Below are 19,187 nucleotides of genomic sequence, written 5' to 3' on the forward strand. Positions count from 1 at the left end.
AATTTCATAGGCAGACAAGGTTCCTTGGGTGAATTTGATATCTTTTATTAAACCAACCCAAATGGTTGGAGAATAGTTATTAAGCAAGCTTTCGGGTTCAAAAACCCTTCGTCAGGCTAAGGAAGCTGCAGCAGTTGCTGCGTGCTCTTCCTGGGTGGAATGAAAAGTAAAGAAGCCAGGGGCTGGGCTGGGCTGGGGAGTCAGTTGCCAGGCAGATTGTAATGTATCAAAAATCCAATGTCTGTGTTTAGTCCCTGATCTCTAGTATCCAGCAGGTTGATGAAATGGAGCTCATAGGCTCGTCTCTGGGATGTGTTGTGTAAAAGTTCCCTTGAGGATCAGGACTGAGAGATTGGAGAGAGAGTGGCCCTCCTGTGAGAAATGTGCCCCCACCAGTAATTGGGTGTTTCTGTCTTTGATGGATTTCCGGTGTGCATTCATTCTAGTGCGCAGTTGTTGTCTGGTCTCTCCTACATATTTTCCATCAGGGCATTTGGTGCATTGGATGAGGTATACTACATTCCTGGAGGTGCAGCTGTAAGATCCAGGAATGCTGATGGCTCTGTTGTGGGGTGTAGTAATAGTGGAGGTGGTGGAGATGTGGGGGCAGGTTTTGCATTTCTTGTCCTGGCACGGTCTGGATCCTTTTGGTGTGTTCTGGGGTTGAGGAAGTTTGCTTCTGGTGATGAGGTTGGCGAGGTTAGGTGCTTGTCTGAAGGCTAGGATGGGTGGCTCTGGGAAGATTTTTTTAAGAATAGGGTCTGTTTCTAATATGGGTTGCAATTTTTTGAGGATTTTCCATACAGGTTCAAGGGATGGGTGATATGTCATAACCAGCGGTGTGCGATTTGTGGGTGTTTTTCTTCTGTACTGCAGCAGTTCTTAACGTGGTATCCAGGTGGCTCTTTCAAACATGCGATCTACCTCTCTGGAGGAGTGTCCTTGCTGGGTGAAAGCCTTTTTAAGATTGGTGAGGTGGCAATCCCGGGTGTTCTCTTCAGTACAGGTGCGGTGGTATCTGAGGGCTTGGCTGTATATCACAGCTTTTTTGGTGTGTTTCAGGTGATTGCTGGTTCTGTGCAGATATGTGTGTTGGTCTGTGGGTTTCTTGTATACTGTGGTCTGTATTTTACCCTTCTGGATACTGATCATTGTGTCTAAAAAGGGGATGTTGGTGCTGGAGTATTCTAAAGAAAGTCGGATGGAGGGATGGTGACTGTTGAATTTCTGGTGGAACTCAATTAGAGATTCCCGGTTCTCGCTCCAAATGATCAAGATGTCATTGAGATATCGTAAGTACAGCAAGGGTTTGATGGTGCAGTTCTTGAGGAAGTCTTCTTCTAGAGATCAGGGACTAAACATAGACATTGGATTTTTGATACATTACAATCTGCCTGGCAACTGACTCCCCAGCCCAGCCCAGCCCCTGGCTTGTTTACTTTTCATTCCACCCAGGAAGAGCATGCAGCAACTGCTGCAGCGTCCTTAGCCTGACAAAGGGTTTTTGAACCCGAAAGCTTGCTTAATAACTATTCTCCAACCATTTGGGTTGGTCTAATAAAAGATATCAAATTCACCCAAGGAACCTTGTCTGCCTATATCCTTAGACCAACACGGCTACAACCTAAACCCTTGCCTGTTTCATTGCATTCCAGATGATCAGTTACATAGTGTTTGGAAGGAAGTAAGCTGCAACTTTGGTCACATGCCAAAAATCATTTTAGCACCTAGCCTGAATTCAGTAGTACTCAGTTCATGCAGATCAGGGGAATATCCTGCCTTAATGTGGTGGGGTTTTTTTTTCTCTTCATTGGTATGTTAATGAAAATTGATTATTTTCATGACCTTTGTCTTACATATTTCACTTGCGCACTTAGTATTTTATGTGTGAATTTAATTACTTTTAAGGCTTTTTTTTTAATTTAAAAATGTAATGATATGAATTTTCTTTGCTGAAATATCTTGTCTTTTTGTTTTCAGAACTTAGTAAATGGCTTGAACCTTTGAAAAATCTTAGATTTGAAATCAATTGTATTCCAAACCTCATTGAATATATTAAACAGGTTAGTAAAGTGCCGACAAAATTTTATTTAGTGGTAATGTTCTGTTTAATAATTTGTGTGGGGAAGGAGGGAGAGAACGTGTGTGCACACGTGCATATTATTAAAAATCTCACTCTAAATTCCCCTCTTTCTAACTTTATAATTTTCCATAATTTTCCATATATAGAATCTAATTATTGGACAGCCATCTTTGATTCATTCCCCATCTCATCTCCCCCAAAACTGCTGCAGGGGGGCAAATAGTGGGAGTGCAGTTAGTGTGGGGAGGTCAAGTAGCGTAGCTTGCGCCCTGCTAGTGCCTGCCCTCTGCCTGCTCCCCCACCTCTTCCCCTTACTTCACGTTGGCAGGCTGCGTCCTGGTTCTAGCCTGGGGCAGCGAGCACAGCCTAAGCCTATCCCCCCTAGCGGCCATGAAGTAGCAACTGTGGGCTGCACACCACTGCTGCAGGGTTGGGCTGGGCTTAGTGCCCAAGGCTAAAACGTGGACAGAGCATGCCAAACTGGAGCAAAGGTAAATGCTGGGGGGGAGAGGGGCAGGTGGGGGAGCTGAAGCTACGTGGGGAGAGGGGGGAGATGGCAGGGAGGCAGGGGCAGGCAGTAGCAGCAGATATGGCCCTGACCCTTGGGAAGGGCTGGAGCCTGAGCCACAGCAGCTGCTTGTCCCCACCATTACCCTCATATGTGACTTTTAAGAAGAGGGTCCCCCCCCCCCCCCCCCGCTATGGTAAATTAGGGAAAAAAACCTCATCCTAGAATCAAGTAAATATGGTCAATGTCAGTCAATCAAGCAGCGTCTTGCCATGGTAACTATCAGTGCAAATACACTTGTTTGCATGGAAACTAGATTTCTTTTAAGGCCTGTATTAGGGGTCAGATTTTTGTCGTCTTGTATACATTCAGCCAATCAAGATGGCGTAATTGAGGGTAGAAGTTGGTGCACAGCACGATCTGCAACAAAAGCCTATGTTAATAAAACAAACGTGTTTCATACAAGTATTTCTTTCACTGATAACTTTTTTTCCAAATGAAGTAACTTGTTAGAAGCTTTTCCTTCTACAGTTAGTCTGTCCTGCCCATTCTTGAAGATTCAGTCCAGCAAAGTCTCAGTGGCTTCTATGACAAAGGGATGACACTGAATTAAGAAGGAGAAGTAGGTTTTTATGAAAGCAAGCAATGTTAAAAATTGTTAATATTCTATCAGTAATCTGTGATGGAATGTAAAGTACAGAATGTAGTATGACAGTCTAAAGCTTTTTGTAAAGAATTATATGTTTGTACATTATGTCAGCATGGTAGTACTCTTTATACAGGTGAGCAGTAACATAATTTCTGGTGCTTTCAAGTCAGCACAGTATGAATAAGGTTGGAAAAATTAATGTTCTTCAGTCTATCCAATAAGTAATCAGTTTACTTTTTTATAACATTATGATGATTGCTTTTCAGATTCTAGCCTAGTAAAACGGGTTATTGTAATGTATCACGTGTATCCTTGGTAAAAAAAATAATTGCTTATAACAAATATTCTTACTTTTTTTTTTAAGAATATCGATAGTCTGATGACCCCAGAAGGAGTTGGTCTTCCTACTGCCCTCCGGGTTCTTTGTCATGTTGCATGCCCACCACCTCCTGTTGAAGGTATAATACAGATATGTCTTCATTTATTGATACAGAAATATTAGTTCTCCAAGTGCCTCCAGTTTAGTCACACCTAAAATATAACTGTAATTGCTGAAAAAAGATAAGGTGTACAGAAAAGTGTTTGTTTTTTCCCCCCATTTACAGGTCAACAGAAGGATCTAAAATGGAACCTTGCAGTTATTCAGCTTTTTTCTGCTGAAGGAATGGACACCTTCATTCGTGTTTTGCAGAAATTGAACAGTATTCTTATCCAGCCTTGGAGACTCCATGTCAATATGGGAACCACAGTTCACAGAGTTACTACCATTTCCATGGCCCGATGTACACTTACTCTCCTTAAAACAATGTTAACTGAACTCCTGAGAGGTGGCTCTTTTGAGTTTAAAGACATGCGTGTTCCTTCAGCTCTTGTTTCTTTACATATGTTGCTGTGTTCCATCCCTCTCTCAGGCCGCTTAGATAATGATGAACAAAAAATTCAGAATGATATTATTGATATTTTACTGACCTTTACCCAGGGAGTTAATGAAAAACTTACAATTTCAGAAGAAACCTTGGCCAATAATACTTGGTCTTTAATGCTAAAAGAGGTTCTCTCTTCAATTTTGAGAATTCCTGAAGGATTTTTCTCTGGACTTATACTTCTTTCAGAATTGCTGCCTCTTCCACTGCCGATGCAAACAACTCAGGTATAATTTCAATTTAAACAGAAGCTTAATTAGTCACAAGTACCACCTTATGGATCATGTTCTTTAAGTGAATAAAAGGGTGGCCTGAAAGCTATAAAAAAAATATTTTTAATTAAGTAGGTTGTTTTGAGGTATATTTAATGACTCATCAGAAATCAGCTTGTGCATATTTTGTGTTTAATAATAGAGTATTCTAAAAAAATGGTTGATTCTGATCAATTTTACATTGTTCGTCACTTATTTAACTACTAGCACTCTGGTGTTTCACCGTATTACTTAATAATTATCCTTGCAGCTTTTATGTGCAATACTAAATGTAGAAACGAGTTGCATAGAGATGTTGATTTCTCAGTGTATATTAAGGCTTCCTATGGTATTTTACATTTTTTGATCTGTAACAAATGAATATCAATAAGTGGGCTAATTTTAAGATTTCATTTGCTCTGATGTGGGATTACAACCTGTTTCCAAAACATACCTAGTCTTTTGTGATGGTTATTAGTTTAGTTTCTAATAAGGGTCTAAATGCCTGCAACGTTTGCAGTTCTCGCTGATATCACTAAATCAGAAGCATCTGAGAGGGGCAGAATTTGGTCCTTACTGCTTGTTTTTCTCTCTAGCTGAAATGAGCTGTTATAACTGTTTTAAAGTACTATGTTCCTTCACAGGTAATTGAACCCCATGACATATCAGTGGCACTCAACACCAGAAAACTGTGGAGCATGCATCTTCATGTTCAAGCCAAACTGCTACAAGAAATAGTTCGTTCTTTCTCTGGCTCATCTTGCCAGCCAATTCAGCATATGCTGAGGCGTATCTGTGTTCAGTTGTGTGACTTGGCTGCACCAACTGCCCTTCTTATTATGAGGACAGTCTTGGATCTGATTGTGGAAGATCAACAAAGGTATTTTTATGTTCTTTGCACAAAGTTATTTTTTTAAATACCCATAGAAGTTTTAACCTCCATTTTCTGCAACGATTTTGTAAAGTGAATAACATGGATGGTTAAAGTTTTAATTTATCAAGAAAAGACTTGGATGAATCCTCAACTTGAGTCTACTACAGTGCCCTGCATTGCCAACCAAGCAAGTCATGTGTTGTTTTTTAATTTAGATCATTATACATTTTGTGTGTGTTTTTAAGAACTGTTGGGGGGGAAAAAAGTTAAAACAGTTATGAGCAGGGTACATCTGTCCATATATACTTAGTTCTATTATCTATTATTAAATAGATATTGAATCAGTTTACATACGGCAACCACCCCTACTTTCCAGGGATACGAATGAAGATAGAAACATCTAAGTACATAAGCTATAGGTTTTGTTTAACATTCAAAATTCTTTAACATATAAGCCTACTATATTGAAAAGGATTATACTCTATAGCACTGATTTTTTTTAACCAGGGTCTCTTTTGATCCTTTCAAGGGTGCCACAGGGTGCAGTGTTAGTACTGTTAAGTGTGCAAGCATGATTCATAAGATAAACCCAGAGATTTCAAATAAGAATCTATAGTGTTGAAAACATTCTGACCTGGTGTGGCCTTTCGAGTTGTTTGTAACAGAAGAATTGCTCTGTGTTATTTTTCTGTATGCAAAAACAGAGAGAAAGCTAAGAGCTGGCATTTTCTGAGGTGTGCCTTGAAAAGGTTGAGAAACCACTGCTCTAAATAAAGTCTTCCTAACTGTAATATGTAAGAGCACTGATTTTTAAAGTACATTAATGTTGTTTCAGCAGCACAGAAGATAAAGAGAAACAGTACAGTGGCCAGACTGCCCGATTACTTGCTTTACTTGATGCCCTGGCTTCACACAAAGCTTGTAAATTAGCCATTTTGCATCTAATTAGTGGAACAACTAAAGGTGATGAAAAATATGTGGAAGTTTTCCAGGATCTCTTGGCTTTAATGCGATCTGCTGGGGACAATGTTATTCATCAGCAGTGCACTGAATACGTAACTTCCATTTTACAGTCCCTCTGTGATCAGGTATTGTATAAAATTAAATATGAGTAACTGCATATTTTAATACGTAATTGGGGATTGCATATGCATGAAGAAGGGACAGTAGCACATGCACTTCTAGATTACTGTGGAATTGGGGATTGTGCCATATGTCACCTGGAAAAGTGCATTTGTTTGTCATTGTCTTGAATTTAATATGATCTTGACTGTATGCTTAGGGCAGCCTTTCTGTTTTCAGATGAAAACTAATGTGAGAGTTCTCCCAGATTTTTTGTAGCATCTTCTGGCATAGATTTGGGTTGTTCAAGGGTACAAACTCTGAGGTTTGTCCTTGGAGGGGTGCCTTCTTCTCCCCCCCCCCCATCTTTGTTAATATTCTGGAAAAGAGAGGATTAGATCCATGCCACACAGTGAAAATTTACATTGGTGGCTCTTGGCTTCTTTGAAATGAATTTGTCCGTAGTCTTTTTCCTAGTGAGTAGGTGTCCATAATATATAAGAACAACATTTTTCCACTTTCATCCTTTTTTGATCATTAGAGATACCACCTAGAATTGAATGGATATTGGAGAGTGAATAATCTTCTCAGCTGAAGAGGGTGACTTGTTCACATTAATATTTGGGAACATGGATGGGTCAGTGGTAAAACACTCTACCTGCTCTTGGTTGCTGTCTGCAACCTGGAAATATATGGGTGATCATGCTCCAGGGTCATCCCTGGCAGTTGCTTTCAGGCACCAGAGACCCAAGTCTCAAGAGCATCCACAAATTGATGTCCACAAGGTGGTCTTGCTGGCCTGTTTGTGGTTTTGAAACATGCAAACTAGAACAGGAGGCATTGTGTCCTCAGGTTCATGCTGCCACTGCAGTGTAGACATACTTAAAGTGCTATTCTGACAGCTTCAGAACTAATACAAAGATTTACTTTTAATTTGAATGCCTTTACAAATACAAGGTATTTTCAGGTTTTTTATAACTAGGTAGTAAGAAAATACAAAAGTTTTCCTAATGAAAGTGATCTTCTGAATATGTGGTCAGTGTTTATCACTCTTGTGTGTAATGGATATAAGAGTCATGTTTTCTTTTCACAGGACATTGCACTAATTTTACCAAGCTCATCAGAGGGATCTGTTTCTGAACTAGAACAGCTCTCCAATTCCTTACCAAGCAAGGAACTGATGTCTTCAATTTGTGACTGTCTGATGGAAACCTTAGCTAATTCTGAGAGCAGCTATAATTGTTTGTTGACATGCATCAGGACAATGATGTTTCTTACAGAACATGATTATGGATTCTGTCACTTAAAGAGGTATTGTGTTATAACAGGTTTTTAACAAACCAAACTTCTGCTTTTTTATGTCAAGATTTCTTATAGTTTTGTTTGTATTAATAGTATCTAAAGGTATAGTAAAGTAGTATCTGAAGTTCTGAGATGACTGGGGGCTCCATTGTATTAGGGAATAAACAGAGTGAGAATTATTCCCAGCAGTGTCTGGTAGAAGTTATGGATGTCCAGAAACAACTTCAAATGCTTGGAGAACATTTATATTGAAATGTGAGGCACCTACAGAGCTCGGGCCTCCATGGTAAGGAAGGAGCTGATCATGCATTCAAGGACTACGTTCAAAGTTACACTCCTTAGAAGTGGCTGGATTTAGGCCCCTGAGTTCTTCTGTGCATCTAGCCTAGTGATTTTTTTTCAACCAGGGTGATGAGGCTTTTGAGGTGATGGTTTTAAGAACGCTGCATAATATTAGCAGTACTAGGAGTGCAAATACCTACGCATGATTCATACCCAGAGATTTCTAATTGGAATCCATAGGGTCAAACCTGGAACCTGCTGTGTTATTTGTAACAGAAGAATTGCTCTTATTTTTCCCCAGTCAAGTAACAAGTGAAAGCTAAGAGCTGCTATTTTCCATGGGGTGTATTCAGTCTACCGATGGGGTGACACTAAAAAGGCTGAGAACCACCAATCCTAGTCCCTCTGTTCTTTGTCTAGAGTGGTATTGAGCTGCTTGTTGGATTTGGTCTGTGGTAACAGAAACTAACAAAACATATCCTAGACCTGAGGCTTGAAGACTTCTTAGATACTACTACAATAAATATAATTGCAGAGACAATTCTTAAGGTACACATAATCAGACATTTGAGAGCAATGGTTCAGTCTAAAGGGAATAGATAGGTTCCAGTTTTATCATTTATCCATATTCAAGTTGTAGCAAATGGTTGACTTCATTATTTTCTTTATGCTGATTTTTCTTTTTATGAAGCAATACAATACTGTGATCACAAGGTGGGGTATTAACACTGGGTGTGTCCCCTCTTCTCTCCCTCTCTTGTGGTAATAGCTCTCTAAGAAAACACAATGGTGCACTGTACACTGTATTGAAGCGAGTAGTAAGCAGCTTTAGTAAGGACACAGGAGAACTGGCATCCTCGTTTTTGGATTTTATGAGACAGATTCTAAACTCTGACACCCTGGTAAGTGAGTATGTATTAAATGTTTTTCAGCTGGTTAAGTACTGGTTCTGTTCCAGTAAGAGAGTTGATATAAAATAAATATAGCTATTAGCTCTGAAATCACTGCAATGTGCAGTTCTGGGTATAACGTTTTGTCACTTAATTTAGTGCCTTCTTTATTGGTTAATAAAATTCAGTGTATTTTGCTAAAATGTCTGTAAATGAGGAGCAAACTTTTTTCCAGCAAAGTAATTACCACTGTATTCTGTAAGGAGTATAATGCAGTCATCTAGCTTTCAAAAAATGTATATTGAATTCAACCTCAATATTAAAACAGTTTTGATTTGTGCATACAGTTCTCATTTGGCACTCCAGCTCACATATTTCCCTTCAGTTCCATTCTTAGTGTGGTGTTCCTTTTTTACATTAATTTCCAAATGGGGAAAGAAAAGTTTGTATATATTTCTTATCATGCCCTGTTAAAGTAATTTCAAAGTACTTTGAGCGGTGTTTATACATTTAATTATTCAGCTAACTTGAGACAGCAGCTCTAGTGGGAAAAAATGATAAATAAATATATGCTTTGGGAAAAGATAAATTTTAGTAGATTTTTCTGTTTCTTAAAAAGATTTTGCATTATTAATTGTAAGTGCATATTTAAGACATTTTTTACAGATTACTTAGGCTGCCCTCCTTTAAAAGTTAGTTTGTAAAATGATCAGCATAATTATTGGGTTCTAGCTTCGGATTTGAGTGTTATAACAAAGACCTGCTGTGGGTGTTTCTGAAATTGGTGACTTCAGTTAAAAAACAATCTAAAATTAGCGATAAGTAGCAACCTAAAATATTATTAATAATAAATTGTTTTCAGTAATTTCCAAGGGAATCCCTTTTAGGGAGAATCTGAACATGTCCGTTTGATTTTCTTTTACTAAAGGATGTGTTTTGTGCACATCTTTTATTTTAAAGTTGTAAACATGGAGTTAAAGAATCCCCTTTCCTTATAGATGTTGGTGTGTGTTGAAGTATTTCTTCTTTTTCTTTTTGTATGCCTGTCTCTGGGAGGAGGTAGATGTTTCTCTAGACATCCACAAAACTCCATTTTGTGGTGCTCTGCTTTAAAGTATATCTGAATGCTATAGATTTTGCAGCGCTTTTACAAACCTTAATTTTAGTTTTGAAAAACTTGACATGTCATGCTTTTTTTCAGGGCTGTTGTGGAGATGATGGAAGTCTTATGGAGGTAGATGGATCTCATCCAGCAAGGACATTGGGTCTGACTACTGCAGAATTAAAACATCTCTTACAGAACAAAGAAGAAAACCCTGAAAATTTTCTGCTTGAACTGGAGAAACATGTTTTGGTAAGAGGATTTTGAATAATGAAGTCCTTGTTGCTTTCTTAGCTTATTCTTAGCCTTAAGAAGCAGATCTCTCTCTGTATGCTTTTATGTGCAAGCTGATGATAATTCATGGCAAGGGTTGATATGAATGGTGTATGTTGGCTTAGCTAGTTATGTATTGTGTTTACTGGTGGTTTATTATGCTGAGTGGCCTCTGTGAGATTGAGACCCTGTTCCCACATATTTGAGGGTGTCCTTTCTCTTGAGTTTAGATAGCAAAATAAGACAAGAAACAACAGATGAGTAGAAAGAACAGGGAATAAACTAGAGCAATTAGATTGTTAGTATAGTCAACAGTGGGTCCAGATCACCAATTCCATGTCCACTGTCAAGTCAGCAGATGATAAATGACATTTTGGACTCGAGAGTTGACTACTTGTTCTTTTATAGAGTATTAGGGTGCCCTCTGCTGTTTTTCCTGCTTGCTAGGTCTATTTACATTTTAGGATACATATATGAATGGATCATACTGAGAGTATTAAAAATAGTTTGTGGTGCATTTTCTTCTTTTAACTGGCATCTGTCCTCAGCATTGAGTATTTTAAATTCTGTGACTGGTCTGACACAGGAACGTTCTAAAGAAGATGATGGCCTTGAATCCTTATTGGACAATGTTGTTGGACTTCGGCAGATGTTGGAATCAGCAGGTGATCCTTGTCCGCTGAGTGACCAAGATGTGGAACCAGTTCTTTCTGCACCAGACTCTCTCCAGAATCTGTTTAATAATAGGTAAAATAATAAATATGTTGGACACTGGGTGGTTTCTTTGAAACAGTTTATGGGTTAGTACATTCTTGACAGGATATATTTTTCTGTGGTATGCTGTGAAGTTTAACTGTTGTTACTATTGTGACTTTTTCTTTCAGGGAAACAGCCTGTATTTCATCAGTCTAGTATTTTGAATTCAGTATGAATGCTAAAAGTAAGGGTGTTTCCCATAGCAGCTTCTTTATGCTAGTTCAATAAAGAAATCTGTTCTTTCTTTCAGACTGCCTTGCTCTTAAGTGAGATTTTGCTATTCTTCATTACAGGACTACGTATGTGTTGGCAGATGTGATGGATGACCAGCTGAAGTCTATGTGGTTCTCACCATTCCAGGCTGAAGAAATTGACACAGAGCTTGATATGGTAAAAGGCTTAATTAAAATTGAGGGAAAAATAACAATTAGTGTATTTAAGTGAATAGTAGAGTTCTAATCACACCCACACCCCCATCACCACCACCCATACACATGTAGAGCAGCAAAGAAAACATATCCTTTGTAAATGGTTTCTGTAAGGAAAATGTGCATCAGACTCCTGTTCATCTTTTTGTAGCTTTGCTTTACTTTCTTTCTGTTAACATATACAGCTGCTGAGTCTTTCTCCTTTCACTCTTGTACAGATGTCACAATGCTGAATTTTTCAGACTGCAGTCTGGGCAGAACAAGCCTTGCTTGAGCGCTAGTCCACTTGGATAGATAGACTGTCTTTCAAAATTTGATGCCTAGGGATTGACCTTACTGAGGTCCATGGGAGTAAATATGCAATTGCTGCAGCACCTACTACTGTATTTACTTGATTCCAAGACAGGGGGTTTTTTTCTCCCACTTAGGTGAGGGAAAGGGGGGCAGTGGGTCAGAAGTGGTGGGGAGGGGGCAAGCCACTTTGCCAGCTCCCCCTAGCCACTGTTTTCACTGCTGCAGCAGTGGGAAGGGGGGCAAATTTAAAAGGACTCTCCAATAATTAGATTCTGTACATGGACAATTGTAACACATAAATTGTTAGACATTATTAAATGTATAGGATATAATTATTGGGGGGTGTCTTGGATTTGGGTCAGTACAGTATTTCGATGGGCCCCAGCTGGGCTGGTCATATGCTGCTGCTACTCTTTTCTTGGAATAGTGGTATGCTCATTAAGGTGAACTGCGTTCTTTTATTGCAGGTAAAGGTTGACTTAATTGAACTGTCAGAGAAAGGCTGCAGTGACTTTGATTTACAAGCAGAATTGGAGAGATCATTTTTGTCAGAACCCTCATCTCCTGGTAGGACAAAAACTACAAAAGGATTCAAACTTGGAAAACACAAGCATGAGACCTTCATAACTTCAAGGTAGGAAGCACTGGTGATTCTGTATCATAGTATTAATGTATTTTGCTGAGGGGAGGAAATAGCTTCCTGGGAACTGGTAGATACTTGATATCAATCTCACTTTTTTGTATAACTAGCAAAAAAGTTGTTTTTCAAGGTTACTTCCCACTGTGTAGGTATGAATGTAGTGAATGAAGCAGCAGAGCTTGTTGCAAAGAGCCAGGCCTGTTATGTTCAGCTTTGTGGAATCTTTTTTTCAATTTGCATTGAATACTGTTACAGAAAATGCCTGATGTTCGGCTGGAGTAAAGTTTCTGATTGATTAGTTAAATAATCATGTTAATTTTTTTTCTTTTTTTTGCTTCAATAGTGGCAAATCAGAATACATAGAGCCTGCAAAGAGAGCTCATGTTGTGCCCCCTCCTCGAGGAAGAGGCAGGGGAGGATTTGGACAGGGTATTCGACCGCATGACATTTTTCGTCAGAGAAAACAGAATACAAGCAGACCTCCTTCTATGCACGTGGACGATTTTGTTGCCGCAGAGAGCAAAGAAGTGGTTGCTCCAGATGGGATACCACCACCAAAAAGGCCACCAAAAGTATCACAGAAAATTTCTTCACGTGGGGGATTCTCAGGGAATCGTGGAGGACGCGGCGCATTTCACAGTCAGAACAGGTTCTTTACTCCACCTGCTTCCAAAGGTACGTTGCCTTTTTTGCTTAGGATTTGGAGTATGTGAACTACCAGTTTGGGTAAAAGATGCAGCAAGAATATTATTCCATTATTTCTATGTAAACTTCATAGAAAGCTTCAAATAAATCAAGCTATCTTAATGGTGGTTAAATATTCTCAGTGTGATTTAGCTGGGAAAAAGAAATAAAGCGTGTGTGACTGTTTTCGTGAGAGAAGGGGTCCCTACATTACTCTGGAATTAAAACAAAGCTTTGCTTAATTGGGGTTTTTTTTTCCTTTTCTGGTCAGGGTGGTATCCTTGTAAAAATATTTAGCTAGACCTTTGTGTTCTGGTCAAGTGCTCTTGTTTTTAATGGCATTTGGAATGCATTATAATATTAACAAAAATACAGTGGGCTCACTCTGAAGTGATATAGGACTTGGTCAAATGAAGCGTAAGTGTTCTGTCTTCCCTCAGCCCCCCCACAGTTCAGATAGTCTTGATTAGAAAAAACAGTAGCCCAAAAGGAAAATATGCAGTTTTCAGCAAGTCTGGCTAGAAATTCCTTTGCAAAATGTAAAGAATTTTTTAAAAATTTGGAAACAAAAGTAATGCCCAGTGACAGTTAAGTTTGCAGTTGACAATATTGCATCCATTCACAGTCTTCAAAGTGTGAAAATGAGAAGAGAAAGGGGAAGATGTGAATTCCTTTACACTTCCACATGGCCTGCAAAACTGTTGGCAATATGCACTAACACAGCATAAGGCTCTCACTTCTGTCTTCCAGAAGTAGCTTCACCAGACTTGCAGTCTATCCTGGCACTTTAACAGGGACCTCCTGTTTCTGTAGCAGCAGATCAACACATCTGACTATATCGCAGATCCCATGCATTTGGGCAGTTATTTGGTTTAATCCTGTAGTGGTTATTACTGAGTTTGATTGTTAGAGAGAACTCCCCTTTTACACTCCCATCCTCACTTTGTTGCATTTGCTGTGCCATTTTCTTTTGTAATGCCTAAAAAGCTGTAAAAGTACTCTGTAAACCAATACTGTTTAAAAATGTAAGTAAAATGTCTGATTTAAAAATATATATATATATATTTATTTTAAGAATTGTAAACTTTTATTCACCTTGTATGTGGCAGAGATTAAAATGCAGAAAAAATCTTCATTTTTTTTCAGCCACTTTGTGTCTCTTGCATTTAGGAAATTATAGTCGTCGTGAAGGAGCCAGAGGGTCAAGTTGGAGTGCACAGAGTACACCGCGAGGCACTTATAATGAAAGTAGAGGGGGTCAGAGCAATTTTAACAGGGGCCCACTGCCACCATTGAGGCCTTTGAGTTCTGCAGGTATATATGGTTTGATTTTTGTAATACACTGAAATGGTCCTCAGACTGCTGGAAGGTCCTGCATTATTTCCTCTTTACAAATTAAGCCATTGAAATGAAGTGCATTTTTTAAATATATATGACTATGGCCTAATAAATACTTTCACTAAATGTAATATATAAAATTACAGTATTTGCTAAATTGAAATCTTAATCTTGGTATCTGAATTTTGCATTTGTGTAGCTTTTGTTTTAATACCACTATGGTAATTGTAGACCTAGTTAAAGCAAAACAATGCTCGACTAATAAGTGAAAAGAAGAAAAGTGACAGTCCCTGTCTTCAGTTTTTGTCCATACTTACACCTTTTTTAGATGCCAGTACTATACTTGTTTTTTCTTCGCTTCTAGGCTATCGACCCAGTCCCCGTGATCGTGCTTCTAGAGGTCGTGGTGGAATTGGGCCATCTTGGACGAGTGCTAATAGTAGCAGCAGTGGTGGCTCAAGAGGAAAGTTTGTTAGTGGAGGCAGCGGAAGAGGTCGTCATGTCCGTTCCTTCACACGATAAAAGTGAGACCTGGAACATCCCAGCAGTGTGAATTTCTTAAGCAGATGATGATAAAGAAAAGCTGAGGCACTAAAGGACCAATTTAGAGTAACTGGTATCAGGAGACGGCAAGGAAATATTTTTGTTGGAAGAAAGCAGTTTTTGTTTGATACAAGACTTGAAATTTCAATAAAATTCGAGACTTTTTGTGTACAGTTGTATATTTTTGTTCCTTTTGAAAGAACATTTTAATTTTTTGTGGACTTCTATATACATTACTCAGTAAGGAACCTATTTAAGACTTGAAGGATTTCTTTCTATAATATTCACTGTGCCAAAAGAAAGGTACAGGGTGTGTGTGCGCGTGTGTGTGTATGTAAGCTTTGTGGGTATTTTTTTGCAGTAGTATGTAAGGCAGTTTGATTTTTCTCCCCTCAGGTTTAAAGCTATAGGCTCGTATTTCTATTGGTCAGTTATTAAATGAATAAAGTACATCTTACCAATATTTTAATGAATAGGAGGAAATCATAGCAAATGATTGCTTTTGATGTGTGAAGGAACAGAAAACTTACACATGTAATTTAAAAGCTATTTAAGTATAAGAATTTTAGATTCTTAAACATATCCCTAAACCACTGAAAGTATTGGCAAAACTTAAATTGACTTCCATGAGAGTAAGAGACTGCCTAAAGAGGAACTCTCCTTAGGGAAGTCACGACTGTAAGTCTCTATGTTAAGAATTTGCTCATCATTCCATCTGGAAAAGTGTGCAACTTTTAGAACAGGTCATAAAGGAAAGTATCTGTAGCATTTTGGGGATGGAAAGAGTTAATGGCTTGCTTGCTGGGTCTTGTATAACTGGGGGAGATGGTTTAAAAACAGGCTTCAATAAAAATGAAAAACGCTATAATGAATCAGCCAACTGAAAGCTGTGTTGAATACATCCCCTGGATTAGCTTCCATAATTATTTTTGACATTGAGATACAATGCAAAAAAACCCCCAACCTGTGAAAACTAGGAATGATAAAAAAACCTTCACAGTTAGGTCCACAGTCACATTTATTTTCATGCTGAACTCCTCTGAGAATTTGTTTTGTACTTTACATTAAGTATTTGCATTTCCTTTTAATCCAGTGGATTTTTGTCCTGTAAGGAAGAATGCAGTTTTTCAGTACATCTGCTGCATACTTACATGAAGGCTAGGAGGTGAATAGTTACAGCCTTATAAAGATAAGATGTACATTTAAATGTTCACCAATGGTAGCTAGCTTTCTTTAAGTTTAATATTTCATTTACACACAGGTCTCTTTAGAGGGTAAAGGATCTAAATGTAAATGAGGACATGCCCAGCTAGTTTATACAGTTCCACTTTAAAGTGATCTTAATATCCTTTGCTTAGCCAGCATGATGTCATAGACTTTAAAACCGTATTTCAAAATGTACTCTGGGCTAAGTAAACACCATGCATAAAAATCCCATTTAGCTTTATCCACTGACTAAATTTGTATTAACAGTTTTAGTTGAGACCTTGGAGAAGGCAAATGTAAAGGGGTCCTTATTTGTGGAGATACTATGTATGAACACCCCACAACATTCCATCAAATCAGTTGTTTGCAAAAAGTTAATTAACATGACCTGTAAGAGAGGTAAGCTTGATCTGTTAATTAACTGGTCATGGCTTAAACAGAATAACTTAGGTTCATGTAGATATTGGTTCATATGTATTTAATATTTATAAAGTAACATCCTTCAGAAAATTATTGGACAGGAGAATCTAAAGCTGCCTGAATTGCAAAAATAAACCTACAGATACCCAAGTAAATCAAGGAGGATGGAATTTTACTCATAATGTAATTGTAATAACTAAAACAGGTGAAATTCTAGTAAGCATTTACAGGTTTGTTGCTATTTTTTTAAACGGAGGAGCATTGCATAAATATTTTGTAAAGCGGACTAAGGCTCTTCTCAACCATGTGTTTTGAAAGATTTTATTACTATATTTTTAGAAACTTTACAAGTGAAGCTGTGGCAGAGATGATGTTTGATTTGTTTTTAGTGAGAGACTTTGAAAAGAAAAATCTGCAAGTGTGGAACAGACTTGTAAATATTCAATTTTGCTTTATGAAAGTTTGAAATACAGCATGTCACACTTGGCACTTTTGAACTGGAAACAATAAAAGGTCATAGATAAAGGTGAACAAAATCTAAGTAAATCATTAGTCAGACTTGAAAACTGAGCAGCTTGTCTACCAGTTTCTTTATTAACATGGTTCTGGAATTGAGTCGCACACAGTCCATCCCTTTCTGACAATGTCCTTGCAAAGGGAAACCACCCCAAAAGGCACAATTCTGTGCTTATACAGTACTGTAATGAGCTCCAGGCACTAAGTGGGGGCAACGGAATGGGGGGGGGCAAGCAGCTTGGAGCAGGAAGTGGCTAGGAGCCGGCAGTCAGGGTGGAAGCAGTGCAGCTCAAAGCTCTGGAGTTGGAGGAGGAGCATTTAGAAGGGGGCAGTACCCTGCAGCCAGGAGGTTAATCCTCTCACTGGGTGCTAGCAAATTTGAGGTGTTATATTGTGGCTCAACATGGTTTTTGGTAGCACCTCTGAGATCATCATATCCTTCCCCCCCCCCCCCCCCGCCCCCTCCCTCCCCCCAATATCATGGATCCTGATTACTGGCTCCTTGTCACCACTTGCTCTGTGTGGCTGAAGCCCCACTGCCAGATATACCTTTGCTGCCCAGGGTACCAAAATGTTAGTTACACCTCTGCTTATTTAAGTCTAAATCTTATAAAAGGCGCCTGTGCAACTGATGCTGCTTTACTGTAGTATTCTTCCTATTGGGTGTCCCTTTGAAGCTGTCACAGTTTGAAAGGGCTATTTTGCAGCAACATTTGATATCCAACTTTTTTCTGATGGGAATTGAATTTAGCTTAAATATTAACCGCTAAATTATGTTAAATCAGACATTCTGGAGAATAACCCTTGGATAAAACCACATTTTACTAGGTAAGTTGGATCAGAGTGGCTTTTAGTGTACTGGTTTATCTTACCTTTAAACCTGCAATATCAAGATTTGGTTTCTTTATTCCTTTTCTTATGAGTGTCTGTCCAGATTCTGTTCACACATTGAAAGGACAGGGAGGTCTGGTCTTCATAACTATTCAGTAAGCAATAGGGTTGGGATACTGCCGAGACCCACCCAGCAAGAACAAGAGAACATTTTGCCGTGGGCAGGACTGGGCAGAAATTTCTGTCAACTGGGTGTCTTAACTGGTATATTTATCTCCTTTAGATTATAAATGCTGCTTTGATTCAAGTGGAATCTTTGACATCTGAGCTTTTTGAACCTGGAAAAGCTAAAAGATAGTTTGTTCATTTGTGACACACTAGCAGGGTTGGCCTGTCTCTTTTCTTAGAGCTCCAGGTGTCTTGCCAACTATATCAGTGTGTATGGGATCTTGACCAACCCTGAATTTACTGACAGAGAAAACGATGTGCAACAGATATTCTTTGTTCTATGTTTATGCCCTAATTAAACTGCAGGTGGCCAGTATAAAAGCCAGAATGACCTTTGGATGTAATGCAAATGGACATTTGAGGAGATAACTTCAGTTATTTTCCTCCCTCACGCTGCAGATGCTTTAGCTGTGTATTTGGTCCTCTGAGGGATGAATGAAATGGTAAACTAAGACTACTACAAGACCCAGCCAGAATGCCTCAAAAAAGCCAAACAGATGAATTTTGATACCTAAGCAAATGACCTATGGCCATAGGAACATCCTCATCTTTAGACAAAGACTTGCTCGTTTAGTTAATACAGAATAGAGATGTACCATGATGAAGGGGCTTTGGTTATTCTGCAGTTTGCAGTGAGAACTTTTCAAGCAATGGCCAGCAAATTCATTATTAGCTTTGTTTGTTTTGAATCACTTACTATTGACTAGGGAGGATTTGGCCCTCAGGTTATTGCATTCTGAAGCTTGCAACACTTCAAGAGCTCTGTTGTCCCTCCAGAGTGGAGGAGGCTGGCCACTAAAAGCAGCCGTATACAAACAACTCCTCCCCCCTCTGTGAGGAGAGAAGGTCCTATCTTGAGCAGAAGACTACATCATATAAGAGCTCTGTTACTTTAAATGTATCCCATTCATAAGGCAGAGAAAGCCCTTTAACTCTGATTCTTATTTCAAATCAACTATTCCTGGCCTAAAGAATACTTTAGCTATTGTTTTCCTGCATAATAGCTTGGGAATAATGAAAAATGCACTTGAATATCTCTAGGCAAAGAAAACACCAGAATTTACATAGTAGAAAAGTGAAGTGAAGCAAAAAGAACAAGTCATC

The 19,187-nt window shown here is 38.7% G+C and overlaps 1 protein-coding gene across 3 annotated transcripts in view; it reads left to right on the forward strand.

The window, feature by feature from the left end:
- Nucleotides 1–15,053, forward strand: part of VIRMA (vir like m6A methyltransferase associated) — a 46,869-nt gene extending 31,816 nt beyond the window's left edge. Inside the window, exons 11-24 of one of the 3 annotated variants that reach the window (XM_014611662.3) lie at nt 1,981–2,063; nt 3,605–3,698; nt 3,846–4,390; nt 5,059–5,294; nt 6,124–6,376; nt 7,444–7,661; nt 8,704–8,836; nt 10,026–10,178; nt 10,786–10,946; nt 11,249–11,345; nt 12,145–12,311; nt 12,661–12,992; nt 14,148–14,315; nt 14,704–15,053. In XM_014611662.3, the coding sequence (XP_014467148.1) occupies nt 1,981–2,063; nt 3,605–3,698; nt 3,846–4,390; nt 5,059–5,294; nt 6,124–6,376; nt 7,444–7,661; nt 8,704–8,836; nt 10,026–10,178; nt 10,786–10,946; nt 11,249–11,345; nt 12,145–12,311; nt 12,661–12,992; nt 14,148–14,315; nt 14,704–14,861 (2,798 nt within the window). In that variant the 3' untranslated portion in view covers nt 14,862–15,053. The remainder of the gene's footprint in view (nt 1–1,980; nt 2,064–3,604; nt 3,699–3,845; nt 4,391–5,058; nt 5,295–6,123; nt 6,377–7,443; nt 7,662–8,703; nt 8,837–10,025; nt 10,179–10,785; nt 10,947–11,248; nt 11,346–12,144; nt 12,312–12,660; nt 12,993–14,147; nt 14,316–14,703) is intronic. The other 2 variants (XM_006273950.4, XM_014611663.3) reach the window with 2 other exon arrangements.
- The last annotated feature ends 4,134 nt before the right edge of the window (nt 15,054–19,187 follow it).

This window comes from Alligator mississippiensis, chromosome 3, assembly GCF_030867095.1.
Source record: "Alligator mississippiensis isolate rAllMis1 chromosome 3, rAllMis1, whole genome shotgun sequence".
In the NCBI taxonomy this organism is placed as follows: domain Eukaryota; kingdom Metazoa; phylum Chordata; order Crocodylia; family Alligatoridae; genus Alligator; species Alligator mississippiensis.